Source organism: Onthophagus taurus, chromosome 10, assembly GCF_036711975.1.
Source record: "Onthophagus taurus isolate NC chromosome 10, IU_Otau_3.0, whole genome shotgun sequence".
Classification (NCBI taxonomy): domain Eukaryota; kingdom Metazoa; phylum Arthropoda; class Insecta; order Coleoptera; family Scarabaeidae; genus Onthophagus; species Onthophagus taurus.
In genome coordinates this window covers 3,702,514-3,718,537 of record NC_091975.1, presented here as the reverse complement: position 1 = coordinate 3,718,537, position 16,024 = coordinate 3,702,514, and the positions used below count along the sequence as shown (strand labels likewise).

The window sequence follows — 16,024 nt, the reverse complement described above, 5'->3', positions numbered from 1 at the left end:
AAAAGTCGGTAGAGTTGGCAACACCGAACATAACCTAAAAACTTTTGAGAACCACTATTTTAAGACGTTATTTCTTAAATTCATCGCTGAGTGTCGCTCGCGTCGCTTGTTATTCTATACCCGAGCGAATTGCGTTCAGTTTGTGCAAGCAATTCGTCGTGTACGGTAGATCGTATCATTCTCGTTTCTAAGTTTATTCTGTACAGGGTCCGGTTCGACCGGCCATGTTGTTATTGAGAAAATCGGTGTGCACCGAGCGTTTCCGTTTTGATCGGAAGTTTTAAACGAAAACAGTACCCCTAAGAAAGTGGTGGACTCGGCTCTGGGGCCGCGTTCGGATTTGGTGTTTAATGCCCGGACTCATCATCGCCGGAGCAAGAAGATGGATTCGCAAGTAGAGGCCAATTGGGGTACTGACCTGTGGGTAAGTAAAAAAAGTATTTTTCTGCATTGTTTTTATCACGGTCGTTACTACGGCAACGATTATAATGATTTAATCTTATCTTTTGATTAACCGCGAAAATTTGAAAATTATTTCTAAATACGACAGGTGTTTTTAAGATTTTTTTCGTCTTGTTTTATTTTTCTTTTAGGTACGTGTGTAACCTGTTTCGTGATTTGCATATGACCATTTTGTGGTTAGGGATCAGGTTTTTGTTACTAAGGTGCAGGTGGGAGATAAAAATAAGAATTTAAACCAAAAAGAATTATCGATATATTAACCGGTTTAAACGTGACTTATCTTATTATAAAATTAAAAAGAAAAGATATTTTTTTGTTAAGAAGGGGGTTGTTAAAATAAGGGTGTGTGTGTGATCGGCGCAAGTCTATGACTCACTTCGCGGATATCGTTCCCAAAATGTCGAAAACAGGTGGTTTAGAACATTTAAATGACCAACTGGTTAACCTGATTTTTCCACGATGATGTTAATTGGTCACTTATTACTCTTATTAGTAATAGCCCGATAAAAGTAGCCTCGATACGAATTATTACTTCAAATTAAAAAGGTGCTTTTCTTTTTAAAAATTTCCTTTTTCAAATTGGTTGGGTAATCATTTACGAATAATTCGTGATTTGAGTCATGAAAAAATGAATATTATTCATTTCTATGTTGAGTAATAATTAAATTAAATTAATTATCATCGATTCAACTCTTTAAACATTTATTCGAAATTCAAAAAATAAAATTGAGGTTAAATTGTTGCCATAGTTACGGTTAATTTTTTTGACATTACAAACAAAAACGTTTTTATTAAATCAAATTAAAAACTCTCCCTTTCGTTCATCCTGTACCGAAAATATCATCAATTAATTTGTTTGTTCCTGAAACTTAATGATGCCATGAAATCACTGCGTATGAGTCAACATCACTTCGTGGAAACGTGGAGATTTATATCAACCATAAATTTAAATTAAACTTAATCTGAAACTTACAAAACACGCGCGTGGACTGTCAATTTAAATGTCTAATTTGGCGTTAGCGCCATCTATTGATGGCTAGTTGTTTCAAATCAACATAAAAATATACAACAATTTAAATCGGAATAACAATTAGAACTAACACTAATGTTATCACTACAATTAATCCTAGAACTAGAATCATTCGTTTTTAGTTCTAGTACTAGTGTTAGTTCTAGTGATTTCTGCAAATATCTGAGGTTATGATGCAAATAGATTAAGTTAGAGTCTATATACAAATTTAACCACATACTGATGAAAATGATGACGATTCATGTAAAGAAAATTAGGAAAAGTCCTCAAATTACAAAGATACAGTCCATCAAAGTTAGGAAATTTGAATACATTTTGCTAAATATCTTAAACACTATTAAGCGTTGAAATTTGGTACAATATAAATCAATGTCACATAAAATCGTTAGGCAATTCATAAGCTGGATCGGTCTGCAGGAACAATGCTATATAGGCTGTTCCTAAAATTTGTTTATTCAGAACTTCTTTATTCTGCTTACTGTAGGAAGCTGCAGCAATTTCTCCTAGATCGCTCAGAAATTCTGTTCAAGCTTTTCATGATTGGTTGGACCAGTGCCTTGCAATTATTGCTTTTTTTAAAATGTAGAAGCAAGATTTATATGTAAATCATTAATAGAACGCGCGTGGCCAATTAAAGAACCTCGCACATTCTTAACGCGGACGTGTGAAAGCGTTGTTCAACGTCTGGTTTACTCTGGTGGTAACTATTTATGTTACAGGAAGTGTACAGAAAAGGAACACCCATTTTGAATAATACGCCTTATAAATAACTTCATCGATATGCTCTTAATAAGGCTTGAAAATTAATGATTAATAATTAAATCCGCCTCCTTTTTTGTATTCTCCAAGAATTTAAACTTTTTGAATTAGAGGTGGCTTTAAACTTTTAAAGAAAAAGGAAGTTTTTTTCATTGAAACAGTTACTAAACGACGTTCGTGTGCGGTTTTAGAAGAAAACCAATCGAGTCCCACATACGGTTTATCTCCAAGATTTGTTGAAACGAATCGATAATAATTGCTGGCTATAAAAGAAATCGGGGACAAGAAAATCGAAAATAAGAAAAATTGGAACAAAATTAAGTATTCCTCAAAAATAGTTCATCTTTATGGTACAAGTCTAAATGCTAAATTGTGACCCAAAGATCGAGAATCTAAAAATTTCTTCAAATGTCTTCTGCAGCCCATTGGTAGGACATGTCGAAACAGATCTTTTTCTTTCAACTGAGGAAGTTAGTCTTTTGCTGGCGACACCGGGTTCCATAGTTTACTAACAATCTCTTCTCTTACTACATAAGAATATTTATTATAAAATAACTTAATAATAAACTGCCGCCATCTAGTGGAGAGTAGATGGTAAAGTTCGTTATGGTAGATAACGAGAATGCTCAACGTTATAATAAATTTAAATTACTTTTATTTGATTTATATTATTAGAAAAAGAATTTAAATTAAAAATAAAACACAACATCAAAATATTACAACAATAAATATTCTCTTCCTCTTCATTTCTTCTTTTTAGCAGCGGCCGCTTTTTTAGCAGCCTCCTCTTTCTTTTCTTTTTCTGGAATAACAGGACCGGCGCCAACCTGTTCACTCGCCAAATACGTAGTTATAAATTGTCCAACGACCGTTTTTAAATTTTCTTCAAGATCGGGAGCGAGTATAGCCTTTTCAGCGATTTCATGCAACAACTGTTGATGATGTTGTTTCATAAAATGAATGAACCTAGATTCGAAATGAGTTATTTTCGTCGGATCGACTTTATCTAAAAACCCACGGACGCCGCAAAAAATGATCACGACCTGTTCTTCAATCGGAATCGGCACGTATTGACCTTGCTTTAATAATTCCGTTAGGCGAACGCCTCTGTTTAATAAATGTTGAGTGGCCGCGTCTAAATCCGAACCGAATTGTGCGAAAGCTGCTACTTCGCGATATTGGGCCAGATCCAATTTCATTGATCCGGCTACTTGTTTCATCGCTTTCGTTTGGGCAGCTGAACCAACTCTAGAAACTGATAAACCTACGTTAATAGCCGGTCGAATTCCTTTATAAAATAATTCTGTTTCTAAAAAAATTTGACCGTCGGTTATTGAAATAACGTTAGTTGGAATATAAGCGGAAACATCTCCAGCTTGAGTTTCAATAATTGGTAAAGCTGTTAGTGAACCACCGCCGTGTTTTTCCGACATTTTTGCAGAGCGCTCTAAAAGTCTTGAATGCAAATAAAAAACATCTCCGGGATAAGCTTCTCTTCCAGGAGGTCTTCGCAACAAAAGAGACATTTGTCGATAAGCTACAGCTTGTTTTGTTAAATCATCGTAGATAATTAAGGCGTGTTTTGCGTTATCTCGAAAAAACTCTCCCATAGCACATCCAGAGTAAGGTGCTAAATATTGTAAAGGTGCCGCATCGGAAGCTGTAGCTGAAACGATAATTGTATACTTTAAAGCTCCGGTGGTGTTGAGTCTTTTTAAAATTTGTGCTACTGTTGAACGTTTTTGACCGATTGCGACATAAATGCAATATAATTTTTTCTTTTCGTCATTTCCTTCGTTAAATCTTTTTTGATTTAATATTGCATCGATTGCTAAAGAGGTTTTTCCAGTTTGTCGGTCACCGATAATTAATTCTCGCTGTCCTCTTCCGATTGGGACTAAAGAGTCCACCGCTTTTATTCCAGTTTGCATTGGTTCTTTAACAGACATCCTTGGAATAATTCCCGGTGCTTTAATTCCAATCCGATATCTTTGACTGGAAGTAATCGGTCCTTGCCCATCAATCGGAGTACCTAGCGCATCTACAACTCTTCCAAGTAATTCAGCTCCAACCGGAACATCAACGATCGCTCCGGTTCTTTTAACAACATCACCTTCCTTTATTAACTTATCGTTACCAAAAACGACGACGCCAACATTATCCGGTTCTAAATTTAAAGCCATTCCTTTTAAACCGACGGAAAATTCAACCATTTCCTCGGCTTGTATATGTCTTAATCCGAAAACTCTTGCTATACCATCTCCTATACTTAATACTCTTCCCGTTTCTTCCATATCCGAACTTGATGGAGATCCGATAACTCGTGTTTCGAGGACTTGACTGATTTCCGTAGAATAATTTTTTGAATTCGAAACATTTTTTGGGATATAACGACATAGTTTAGTGTAAAACCTTTGCATTTTTTTTGGATTTATTATTTGACGTAAATGAATGACGTTTTATTGAGTAGCGATGTCTAAGATGTCTCATTTTTCTCATTTTAATTAATTTGTTATCCCAAGTTTGGGAAGTTAAAAAAAAACACCTCTTCAAAACCGTTTTTTCTCTCGAACGTGGTCTGTTTTATATCAAACTCCTCCTAAAAGGATCGATGTAAACCGTGGCGTAGGCAGCGTCTTTTTTAAGGTCACAAGGTTATTAATAAAACGTTACCTCATGACCTTGGAATGTGAAATTTGCCAAAACGAGAAAACTTTTAATCCGTGCAAAAGTGTTACGTTAATTTTTAATTAATTTTATTAATGTCAGGGGATTTTTCTTTGTTTGCGTAGAAAAACACAGGTGTTCCGGTGAAACGAACAGACAACAACAACACTCTAACGATATTTTTACAAAAACGCTGGGCTCTTTGTCCGTTGAACCCGTACGGAAATGAACGGGGCGTGGGCCTGCACCGCTGCACGTCAACAAACGGCTCATATTTACGCAGAGGAAGCTGATATCTCTCGGTTGGTTGGAAACCGAGGACTTTTAACAGCTCGGTCATCTTTAAACTTTGCTTTTCCTCGAATTATTGATAACAAACGTTTGGTGTTATTGAAACATAATTTTTCTTTTCTTTGAAATTAAATCTTACACCTACATAATTGAATCTGAAATGTTAAGATAGTGCTTTGTTCATTAAATATCTATTATACCTAGATTATACTTTATTTTATAATGAGAGTTTAAGATCTATTGTAACTTACACCATCCAATGGTTTAGGGCAGATCTGGGTCCTTGATCAACCTTGATAGTGCTCAAAAGTCTTGTTCCTTTATGTGAGTAGATGTCAGTGAATCGTTTCCAAAAGGTTTCCAAAAGTCCATCCAATCCAATCATTCAGAATATAACTCACTGCAACTTGTCGTTGCAAAATCAACAAGTTTGAACCTCAGCTTATCCAATGTTGAAGAGATGGTAGTTTAGAGAAACCTTTTAAGTCTCCTTTGTTGAGGCATAAAACTTCTTTGGTTTTCTTTTGCGATCAAGTTGAATCTGAGACTACCTATTATCAGGTGGAACTGGAACTTAAAAGACCAACTACTGATTTTGGGTTGTAGCGTTGAGGGTTATGTCGTTTAAATTACACAATTTTGTTTGTAGTAGATATTATAGTTGTTTTTACATTGTTGGAAATTGCAGAAAACAAAATCTAAAAAAATGGTCTTTAATAGTAATAGATTTTAATAGATGTCGCTAAATATTCCTATTTCATTTTCTTGAAATTCCTCCTAAAATTTCCACAACTCTTTAAAACTCAACAAGAATTATTAATAATAGACATTTTACACCTGTTACCTTGTTGTCCATGACCTGTGACCTCAAACATGCATATCTTATGATATTTCCTTTGACCCCACCGAGTGGGTCAAAGAAATATCATTATCACATCGTCCGTCTGTGTGAATTCTTTCCAAAGTAGTCAACTGGGCTTTGTTCGGTGGTCACGCATAACGAAATTCTCTCACGGCTCGCGTCCGGCATAAATTAGAGTCGTGTTGCACTCTCTTCTTCGGAAGTCTTCTATTATTGACATGTAAGTCAGTGCACCGCGTAAAAGAAGAAACTTGACGCCAAGCCTCTATCTTATCGTTTTATGTGTTTGTTTTCGACATAACCGCATCGATACGTCCCAAGCCCGCGGGTTTTTTATTGCTGTTGTCTTTTCTTGGCAGTCTTTTGAGATGATGTGGAGTTGCTGACCCAGAGGCGTTCAGATTCGGAGATTTTTTTTTACTTTCTAAACGGGATTTTTGCCGTTTCTCGCCATATGGTACACAGAAAAACGATAATAATTTACTTGATAATATTTTAAATATTTAAAAGGTCTTTAAAAAACAATGAAGTAACTGACAAAATTTTTTAGTTTATTACGCATAAAATATGATGACCTAGTTGAAAAAAAATTTGATACTAAAAATCCGGTTGTGTTTCATAAAGTTCACTGAACGATTTCAAAAGTTTACAGACGATTAGTCAGAGTCTTTAAAATATAAATTTAACGGCCCAAAAAAGTAAATCGATAACAAAATGCTACAACTCATTTCCATTAGTTTTCCAATTAACGTTTTTGTTAACAATCATTAACAATCCTATTAGATTACATCAACAACCAGACAACTTCAGTTTTGTTACAACAAAGGCTCGCTTCATATCGCTATTTTCACCATCTCAATACAAACTGTGGAGAGGCAAGTTTTGCAACGCGCATTTTTTTATGTTTCCACCAAATCAGATCCAAGGTTATTTAGTTTTGCTCTCCGTTCTTGAGGGATATTTGCTATGACGTAATCTTAAATAGGAGATTAGGTCGCCGTTTGAAGCTGTTAATAAATCGAACAAGTCGCGTTTTCCGTTTTTCCAAACGAGTGAGCAACTTCAGAATGTACCATTTAACGATTTCTTCATCATTTTTTTGGTTTATGTATTTTTGAGTTTCCTGTCCTCAATTTCTTTTATAACCCAGTTGTTATCAATTAATGTGACATCAAACAAAATTAAAGAAATATTTCAAATTCTCTTTTTTTTTACAACAAATACTTTATTGTTCAATTTTTACAAGTTGATGTAGTAATGAGTCTCGACGAAACGCGTTCTGACCTTCACTTCTCTTAAGTAAGACCGCGGTCGCTTTGTGTTAAACTCAGTTTTAAATAGGTGCTGTGCTGCAATTCTACGAAAAACGACTTTCCGAGTACGACTGCAACGTTTTGTTGTAAACGTACTTGAAAGAGAGCGAGAGAAAAAAATAATAAAAATCTCGATTCGTAGTTACCATTGAAACAAACGGACGTCGTCGTGATTCATTTGTTCCACATTGGCTTACTTTGTTTCAGCAGCCGTCTGAAGGTCATCCGAATCGTACTTCTCCACTGCAGCATCTAAATACTCCGCTGCAAGTTAACTTTAGCTGAGATCTTTTGCAATAATAGATCTTGACGTTTCAGAAACTTTGATAAGGAATTGGGTCAAATTCTTTCAACAGAATCTTAAAATCTTTGTTTTAATAGAATATGTTATGATAAACACAATTTCATTTATAAAAATGAGCCGGTCGAGAGGATCCTAGTTTGACCACGTAAAATGAATGGGGCAGGTGAGGAAATCACGGATTTACATGGAGGCTAGAGTACAAGACAAGCAACCTATAGGCAGACCGAACATGAGAGGAGACTATGTAGTATATCCATAATAAGGATATACTTTTGTATATCGCATTTGTATGCGAAGTTGTATATATGCAAGTTTATCTACATTCCAAGATATAGAACCTGTTAAGAATTTTTTTTAACGCTAATTTTTTATATTACCGACTTTAAAATATAGCGGTTTAACTGTTCGATAATTAGGTTGACCAAAAAGCTCTTTTTTCTCGTTATTTTAAAATAGAATTTAGAGAGCCAAGTTTAGAGGTTGCAAAGTAAATATTTAAGGTTTTTGGAGCGTGTAAATATTTAAAAGGCGACCCCCAAAAATATTTTAAGGTCGAACCTGATACATAGAGGTAGATCAAGGAAGAGACTTCGCTTCTCCGTCTCTTTCATTCGTTATTTTTTTTATATGGAAGCGTCGTCCGCGGAAGAACTTTCATTTAAAAGAAAGTTTTGGGAAATTTCCCGGTTTTTGCACGTAGATAAACAATGACTGGAAGGAAGCGTGTTTTCAATTATAATAATCATTAATTAACTAGACAATTCTTATTTTGTTTTCAGGATCAATTTGATAGTTTAGCGGGGCATACTTTACGCGGGATTGATTTTTTGGAACGATATGGCGCTTTCGTTAAAGACAGGGCTTTGATCGAAGTTGATTATGCTGCAAAATTGAGGTAATCATTTATTTATTTGATTTATAAATAAAATTATCAATTATTTTTGTGTTTTAATACTTATTAATACTTTATCTTATCTGAATTAACTTTGAATTCCACAAAGGTGACATATAAACAAATGTAAAAATTAAATGTTGTTTTTCTCCGAGTAAGTTTATGTACTTAACATATCTAAATGCTAGCTTCTAAAAGATTTTGTTGGAATACTCTAAAATAACATCAGATAAGAACAATGATTCATGCATTGACTAAGAGAGTCTCTATTAACAATATTTATTTTATGTTTTATTTTTAGAAAATTAGCCAAAACGTATAATCCTAAGAAAAAAGAGGACGAAGATCAACAGTGAGTACAATCATTATTTATTTATAATAAATTCATTCTTGTCCATAAAGTCTTTTTAAAACGACTAATTATGAATAACGTTACTCCCTTTTAAGTGTTCATCAACCGAATTAACCGTTCTTAAGTTCACTGACTCAGAATGTACACTCGCTTATTCACGGGAATTGAGTGTCGTAGTTTTCTTTATTCATTCATAAAGAATTTTCAATTAAAGATGAATAAAGACACAATAAAAACTAGACATCTCATGAATGAATCTAAAACAAAAAAAATTAACTTGAGTTATTTTAGACACCTCAAATTATGGGTAAAGAGGCATAAAGACAAAAGATTCGAATTCTTGTTCGTTTCAAGGATTCCTTTCACTAACTAGTAACGTTAACGTTTAAAATACGCGATGTGTGTATGTGTGCTTATGGTTTGTCATGAAAAAATTTTTCTCTTCGGGCTATACAACCGCAATTATGAATCTATAAACGAGTAATAATCGAAAAATCCTTGGGTTTGTATATGAATCTAATGAGTTAACGAATGTTTTACTTCATACATTTTACTTGATATTATTTACGTTTCATTTTCTCGGTTTGTTAATAGTTGTAGTTGAGAGAGTGTCTTGGTAATCGTTTTCATTCTCGCGTTATAAATATTTAACAAGTCGACTCTAGTTATTCTAGATTCAATAGCCGTGCGAAGAAATTATGCAACGTTACTCAATTTCTCCGGCAACGGTAGCGCAAAGTTACTAAAATTCACAACGACAACCTACACAGAAAACAGAAACTTGCATAGAGAATCCAGTTTTATTTACTAACTTCTGGTTTGACTTTCACAAGGTTTTTTTAATAACCTACTTTTGAAAATGATTCACATTTGTTAAGTTAATTTTTGTTAAGGACTTTGTGATATGACAGGAAGGATAAATATTTTTAGAATTATTCATTTATTATGATTTTCAAGAATTTGCGATTTTAGTTTTAGAAATTTACCCAAAATATATTGTTTTAAAGAGAGTTATGTTAGTGGTTACAACGGTTTTGATGTGGTTATGATAAAATTCACGATTCTTTGCGTCACGTCATTGTTGCCTTATCAACATTTCTCAACAATTTCATTTTCTAAATCATTTCTTAAAGTACACGCGTGTTTATACTTATAGTAATCTCAATAAAATGAGCAATAATAATATCAATATTTATACAAAAATAACAACATATTTGTGCAACAACATTTTATTATATTATATTCGACTAATTCTTACACACTCTGTAGGATTTTATCAGAGTTCTGATTCAATCTTTACATTGTATAAAATATACGCGTTTACAATTGACATCACCTCTACAAACGACTAAACCTACATAGTCAACATTTTTTAAAATTAAATTTCTTATATTTGTTTATTATTTTAGATTTACAACATGCAAGTCATTCAAGATGTTATTAAACGAAGTAAACGATTTAGCTGGACAACACGAAGTGATAGCAGAAAATTTTCAAGCAAACGTAATCAAAGAATTATCAGTTTTAGTAAAAGATTTAAGAGAGGACCGTAAAAAAAGCTTAGTGGAGGGTGGTAAACTCCAAACGAACTTGGCGAATCAAATCGAAACGTTACACAAATCGAAACGGGCTTACGATAAAGCGTACAAAGAATCGGAAAAGGCAACGGAAAACTTCCACAAAGCGGACGCGGATTTGAATTTATCTCGCGCCGAAGTTGAAAAGCAAAAATTTAATATGGGTACGAAATCGCAGATGTGCGATTCCGCGAAAAATGATTACGCGGATCAATTGCAAAGGACCAACGATCTTCAGCGACAACATTACAGGTCCGGGATGCCGGACGTTTTCCGGCAGTTACAAGATTTGGAAGAAAAGCGAATCAAAAGTATGCGAAGCTTCATTCATTGTTGCGTCGATATCGAACGAAAAGTTTTCCCGATTATAAATAAGTGTTTGGACGGCATCGAAAGGGCGGCGGATGTTATTAATGAAAAAGAAGATGCGGCCATTGTGGTGGAGAAATTTAAATCCGGGTTTTTACCCCCTGAAGATATTCCGTTTGAGGAGTTACCAAAGAATGGTAGCGATAATGGTAGTTCGAATAATATCAATTATATTCAAGTCGGACCAAAAATGAAAGACGGCGGATTGACTGTGAAAGGAACGATTTCAGGGAAAGGGATGAAAAAACGAACGGGACTTTTTAATATTTTTGGAAGTAGAGGGGTGAGTTTATTTGATGATCATTTTGTTTTATTTTTTTCTTGGAATGAATAAGAATAAAAATAAATTTTGATAAATTCGTATTTTTTCTTCTCTCTTTTATGGTGATGGTCGCTACGCTGTGGTGTTTTTTATACAATCGTTTCTTGCTACTTTGTAAGTAAATTGTAAATATTGTTCATTTCATTTTCGAGAAATTCCTTTTAATCGATACAAACTTTTTTTCACCTTAATTTGATATATTCTCAGCATGGCTTCTTTATAAAAATAAAATAGATCCCAAATAATTCTTGATTAACATTTTTGTAATCCCCCCGCTTTGTTGTTTCTTTATAATTCCATGCTTACTGAAGAAGCTTACTGACGTCTGTATGGCTATTAAGGTACGATAGTTTCGTATGTAGATAATTAATTAATTTATCCTTAGCTTTGTTTTTGCTAATTCCTATTTTAATAAATTCAATGATTTATCGTTTATAATTAAACATTAATCGTAATTTTTAGAATGCAACTGTAACCGATGGAAAGGACGACTTTAGCGATTTAGCGCCGAATCAACGATTAAAAAAGCTTCGACAACGCGTTCGAGAGCTTCAAACGAAAATTCAACAGGAAACGTTCGCCCGCGATGGTCTTTTAAAAATGAAAAGTGTGTACGAAGCGAACCCAGCGCTGGGAAATCCGATGACAGTTGAAGGTCAATTGAATGAAAGCAGTCATAAATTAGAAAAACTCCAGCAGGATCTGAAGAGGTATATGGACTACTTGGATGAAGCGCAAAGAAATTCGACTCAAATCCAGAACTCGCACTCGCAAACGAACTCCCCTCGATTGGTGAACGGACGAAATCATCGGAATTCAGGGGGAAGTGCTGCGGAAGAGGAATCTTTAAGCAGGTCTGCTAGCGATAGCAGCGTTACTAATCCTACTACGAATCATAATAAACGATCAGCACCTGGTACTCCACAGCTTAACCATGGGTTGGTATTTGGTTGCTTAAAATGCTTAAAAAATTTGTTTGTGTGCGTTTTTTATTAATTTGTGTTAATTTGCTTTGCTATTTTTTTTAAATTATTTGTTAAAATTTATTTAAAAGGAAGTATGGTAAAACCTTGATATAATAACGGGCCTCATTAGAAGGGACAAAATATTTTTAAGATATTATTTTAAGGCCCACTTTTTCCATCCTCCTGATAAACTATCTAGAGGATAGTTGCCATGGTTACGGCGGTTTTAAGCGCTCTCATTGGCTAAGAACTGGATTTGTCTATCGGATAAATTTATCAGGTGGTGGTAAAAGTGGGCCTAAATACATCAGTATATTTAAATATACATGTTACCGCTCATAGATTGAATTCAATTCGGGTTAATATTGAAATGATTTTAATAAGAATCAAAAATGCTTTCATTTGATACCAAACATGATATATTTGGGTTAAAAAATGAAGAAGTTATTGATGTTGTGTGTTTAGAAAAAATACTTTTTATTGATGACCATTAATTGACATATTACCATTGAGCTCTAATCCGTTATATCGAGGTTTTACTGTATTAGTTATTAGTAGTAGTGTAGGCTGACCCTAACGCTTCTTTTATTCGTTCCCCGTTAACGCAGTTGTTCCAACAGCCCGGAAAGTGGATTGGGAAGATCGCATACTTCATTACCCGGAGCAGATTTCGATCAAGATCAATACGATGGGCATCACCACCATCAAAATGATACAGAAAAAGATTATTACGATAATATTTATGAATCGGAGGCGTTACCACCTTTAGGCGTTTGCAAAGCTCTCTATCCATTTGATGGTAATGCAAAAATTGTAATTAAATTTGTATTACGATTAAATTAATTTTATTTTAGTGACAAGTGAAGGAAGTATACCGATGATAGAGAACGAAGAATTACATTTGATAGAATTAGATCAAGGTGATGGATGGACGAGGGTGAGGAGATTAGCTGGGGATTCTGAGGAAGGATTTGTGCCGACGTCTTATATTGAAATTACGCTCTACAATACATAAAATTAAACATAAAAAAAGGTGCCGGCCGCTTTTTTAAAATAAAAAGCAAAGAACAAAGTTGAACAAATATATTGAGGTGTATTATGTATAAATAATGCGAACAAAAATTTTCAAAGTGTACATACAATGCTCACCATAGGAACTTTTTCTTTTTTAATTTTAATTAAATTAATGTTATGTAGCAATGCTAGGCTAAGATTGTCTATACATACAATTTTTTTTTTCTATAAGTTTTTATGTTTCGTCTTTTTTTTTAGTTTAAGCAAAAATATATACAGTGGTGGACAAAAGTCTAGATACAGCATTGATATGAGGTTTTTCTCTAACGATAAGATAACAGAAAATTAATATTACAGTGTGATTAGAGATACAGCTAAATATTAAAAATTCAAGAAATAAGACAAAAATTTACATACACAGCAGTTTTTAACTAAAAATAAATTATTAGGTCCATGTAACGACAGTTTTAAAACTCAATATTACGTTGACCCTCCATGAGCTCTTCTGCTGTTATTTCAGCCCAAGATTCAACTAACACAGACTTCAGTGTTTTCGCATCTGTGATTTTGCGCTGCCGAATCTTACGTTCCCCCCCCAAACATGCCGACCGTCACTTCCAAAAAGGTTGTACTTCGACCCGTCAGTAAACAAAACCCTGTACCAGAAATCCATTACCTTGTTGATATTATCACATAGAACCCTTTCTTTAACTCAAGTGTCCTATTAGTTTTTGCATTGTTTGTTGAATTTTAGTTATTGACCGATTTTTTTTTGTGAATAAGTATTTCTAATCAAGTAATACTAATTTTCTATTATCTTTTTACGTTTTACAAAAACCTCATAATTAAATGCTGTATGTAAATTTTTGTCTGTCACTGTATAAACAAAATATAAGGATGGAAATAATAATTGAATCATAAAATTTGTAAACGGAAATTATTGTCTCGATTAAAACTGCATTTTGAAATAATATTATTATGGTAATAATCGAACAAACAAATTATATTAAAAAAAGCATTTACACAAAAACTTATTTATTATTCTAAGCCTTCAATGTCGCATCTTTTATGTTGTACTCTCTGTGAATGAAGTTTGATATAATTCGCGCTACGAATATAAAAAAAATATATATATGTATATGACTGATTTATCTTATTAATTAAAGCTATAAACAAAGTAAATTAACAATTTAATTTTGATTTAACCTTTTCAATTTAATTCTTTCGCTCGTTAATAGATGGCGCTCATTCAGTGACTATATTCAGTTTGCTGAACGGTTGATGTCAAATACCTGTCAAGTTGACACATTTGTTTATTAGAATCAAACGTAATATTTTATTCCTTAATATCTTAATGAAAAAAAATCAATAGATTAAATTATAAGAAATGGCCGAATTAGATAATTGGATTGAAATCGCAAAGCAATGTAAATACCTCCCGGAAAATGATCTCAAAAAACTTTGCGATATAGTTAGTGAAATTCTTTTGGAAGAATCTAATGTTCAACCGGTGTCCACGCCGGTTACAGTTTGTGGGGATATTCACGGACAGGTAAGGTGTGATGAGATTAATTAAAAGAAAATTTTTAATGAAAATTGTTTTAGTTCTACGATTTAGAGGAGTTGTTTCGTAATGGAGGCCATGTTCCGGATACAAATTATATTTTTCTCGGTGATTTTGTAGATCGTGGTTATTACAGTTTAGAAACATTCACAAGATTGTTAACTTTAAAAGCTAAGTATCCTGAAAAAATTACGTTACTTCGTGGTAACCACGAAAGTAGACAAATCACCCAAGTTTATGGATTTTACGATGAATGCTTAACTAAATATGGAAATGTTAATGCTTGGAAATATTGTTGTAGTGTTTTTGATTTATTAACAATAGCCGCAGTAAGTTATATAATTAAAATAAGTTATTTTTTTTAGTAAATTTATTTTAAGTTAATTGATGAAAAAGTATTATGCGTCCACGGTGGTTTAAGCCCGGAAATAATCACAATCGATCAAATACGATGTTTAGAAAGAAATCAAGAAATTCCACATAAAGGTGCTTTTTGTGATTTAGTTTGGTCGGATCCCGACGATGTGGATACTTGGTCGACTAGTCCCAGAGGAGCTGGTTATTTATTTGGAGCTAAAGTGACTCACGATTTTATGAAAATTAATAATTTATCGTTGATTTGTCGCGCTCATCAATTAGTGCATGAAGGATTTAAATACATGTTCGATGATAAATTAATAACGATTTGGTCAGCTCCTAATTATTGTTATCGATGTGGGAATATAGCCAGTATACTTGAATTTGAAACCAGCGAGAATATGTCTGCTAAATTATTTAAAGCTGTACCAGATAACGAACGTGTTATTCCATGTAGAAATGTTACGCCTTACTTTTTATAAAATGTGATGTAAACAATTATATGAACATTTTTTTTCTAAATTTAAATAAACCGAACTTTTTATTTATTTTGACTTTTTTTATGCTAATATTTATTTATCAAGTGGGTATAGAAACAGGTCAAAGATGTACAGCTAACATGAATCACGTCGTGTCATTGTGAGCCATAAAAAATGTGTTCAAAATCTCTATAACTTTTACAATCCTACGTTAAACCGCTACTTTTTATAGGAACATAAGCTTATGAAGCATTGTAATTTGCAACCTGAAGATTCAGATTTGGTTAAGGAATTGAAAAAGCAAACATCAGCTGCATTGCAAAAACGATTTCAATCTCAACTGTTGCATTATATAGCTTTGTTTTTGGATCCTAACTTTAAATCCCTTAAGTTTTTAGTTCACGAGAACAAACGCGTATTGAATCGCGAAACTCGATTAATATGA

The 16,024-nt window shown here is 33.5% G+C and overlaps 3 protein-coding genes across 9 annotated transcripts; 2 read left to right on the top strand and 1 right to left on the bottom strand.

Moving 5' to 3' along the window:
- Positions 1–134: 134 nt before the first annotated feature.
- On the top strand, positions 135–14,361 carry LOC111428541 (formin-binding protein 1-like Cip4). 7 transcript variants are annotated; one of them, XM_023064107.2, is made up of 8 exons: positions 135–424; positions 8,468–8,583; positions 8,882–8,932; positions 10,342–11,161; positions 11,515–11,541; positions 11,663–12,054; positions 12,786–12,964; positions 13,020–14,361. In XM_023064107.2, exons 1-8 carry the CDS (start codon positions 383–385, stop codon positions 13,178–13,180), a joined length of 1,788 nt encoding a protein of 595 aa, XP_022919875.1. In that variant the 5' UTR covers positions 135–382; the 3' UTR covers positions 13,181–14,361. The 7 variants fall into 7 exon arrangements, with proteins under 7 accessions (XP_022919875.1, XP_022919874.1, XP_022919869.1 ...); XM_023064106.2 differs by having other exon boundaries at positions 12,774–12,964; XM_023064101.2 differs by having other exon boundaries at positions 11,663–12,138.
- LOC111428542 (ATP synthase subunit alpha, mitochondrial-like) lies at positions 2,866–5,381 on the bottom strand. The gene has a single exon (XM_023064109.2). The coding sequence runs from the start codon at positions 4,669–4,671 to the stop codon at positions 2,995–2,997; it is 1,677 nt and encodes a 558-aa protein (XP_022919877.2). The 5' UTR covers positions 4,672–5,381; the 3' UTR covers positions 2,866–2,994.
- Positions 14,362–14,453: 92 nt separating the features above from the next.
- Positions 14,454–15,648, top strand: LOC111428544 (Protein phosphatase V). The gene is made up of 3 exons (XM_023064111.2): positions 14,454–14,731; positions 14,785–15,072; positions 15,124–15,648. The coding sequence occupies exons 1-3, from the start codon at positions 14,567–14,569 to the stop codon at positions 15,580–15,582; spliced, it is 912 nt and encodes a 303-aa protein (XP_022919879.1). The 5' UTR covers positions 14,454–14,566; the 3' UTR covers positions 15,583–15,648.
- Positions 15,649–16,024: the final 376 nt, after the last annotated feature.

Bases quoted from the DNA above. Each gene is read 5' to 3' on its own strand.
- LOC111428541 (XM_023064100.2), top strand. From the start codon at position 383: ATGGATTCGCAAGTAGAGGCCAATTGGGGTACTGACCTGTGG. The intron at 11,542-11,662 runs GTACGATAGTTT...CGTAATTTTTAG, and splicing joins ACGTCTGTATGGCTATTAAG to AATGCAACTGTAACCGATGG. The intron at 12,965-13,019 runs GTAATGCAAAAA...ATTTTATTTTAG, and splicing joins AGCTCTCTATCCATTTGATG to TGACAAGTGAAGGAAGTATA.
- LOC111428542 (XM_023064109.2), bottom strand. From the start codon at position 4,671: ATGCAAAGGTTTTACACTAAACTATGTCGTTATATCCCAAAAAATGTT.
- LOC111428544 (XM_023064111.2), top strand. From the start codon at position 14,567: ATGGCCGAATTAGATAATTGGATTGAAATCGCAAAGCAATGTAAATAC. The intron at 14,732-14,784 runs GTAAGGTGTGAT...AAATTGTTTTAG, and splicing joins GTGGGGATATTCACGGACAG to TTCTACGATTTAGAGGAGTT. The intron at 15,073-15,123 runs GTAAGTTATATA...ATTTATTTTAAG, and splicing joins ATTTATTAACAATAGCCGCA to TTAATTGATGAAAAAGTATT.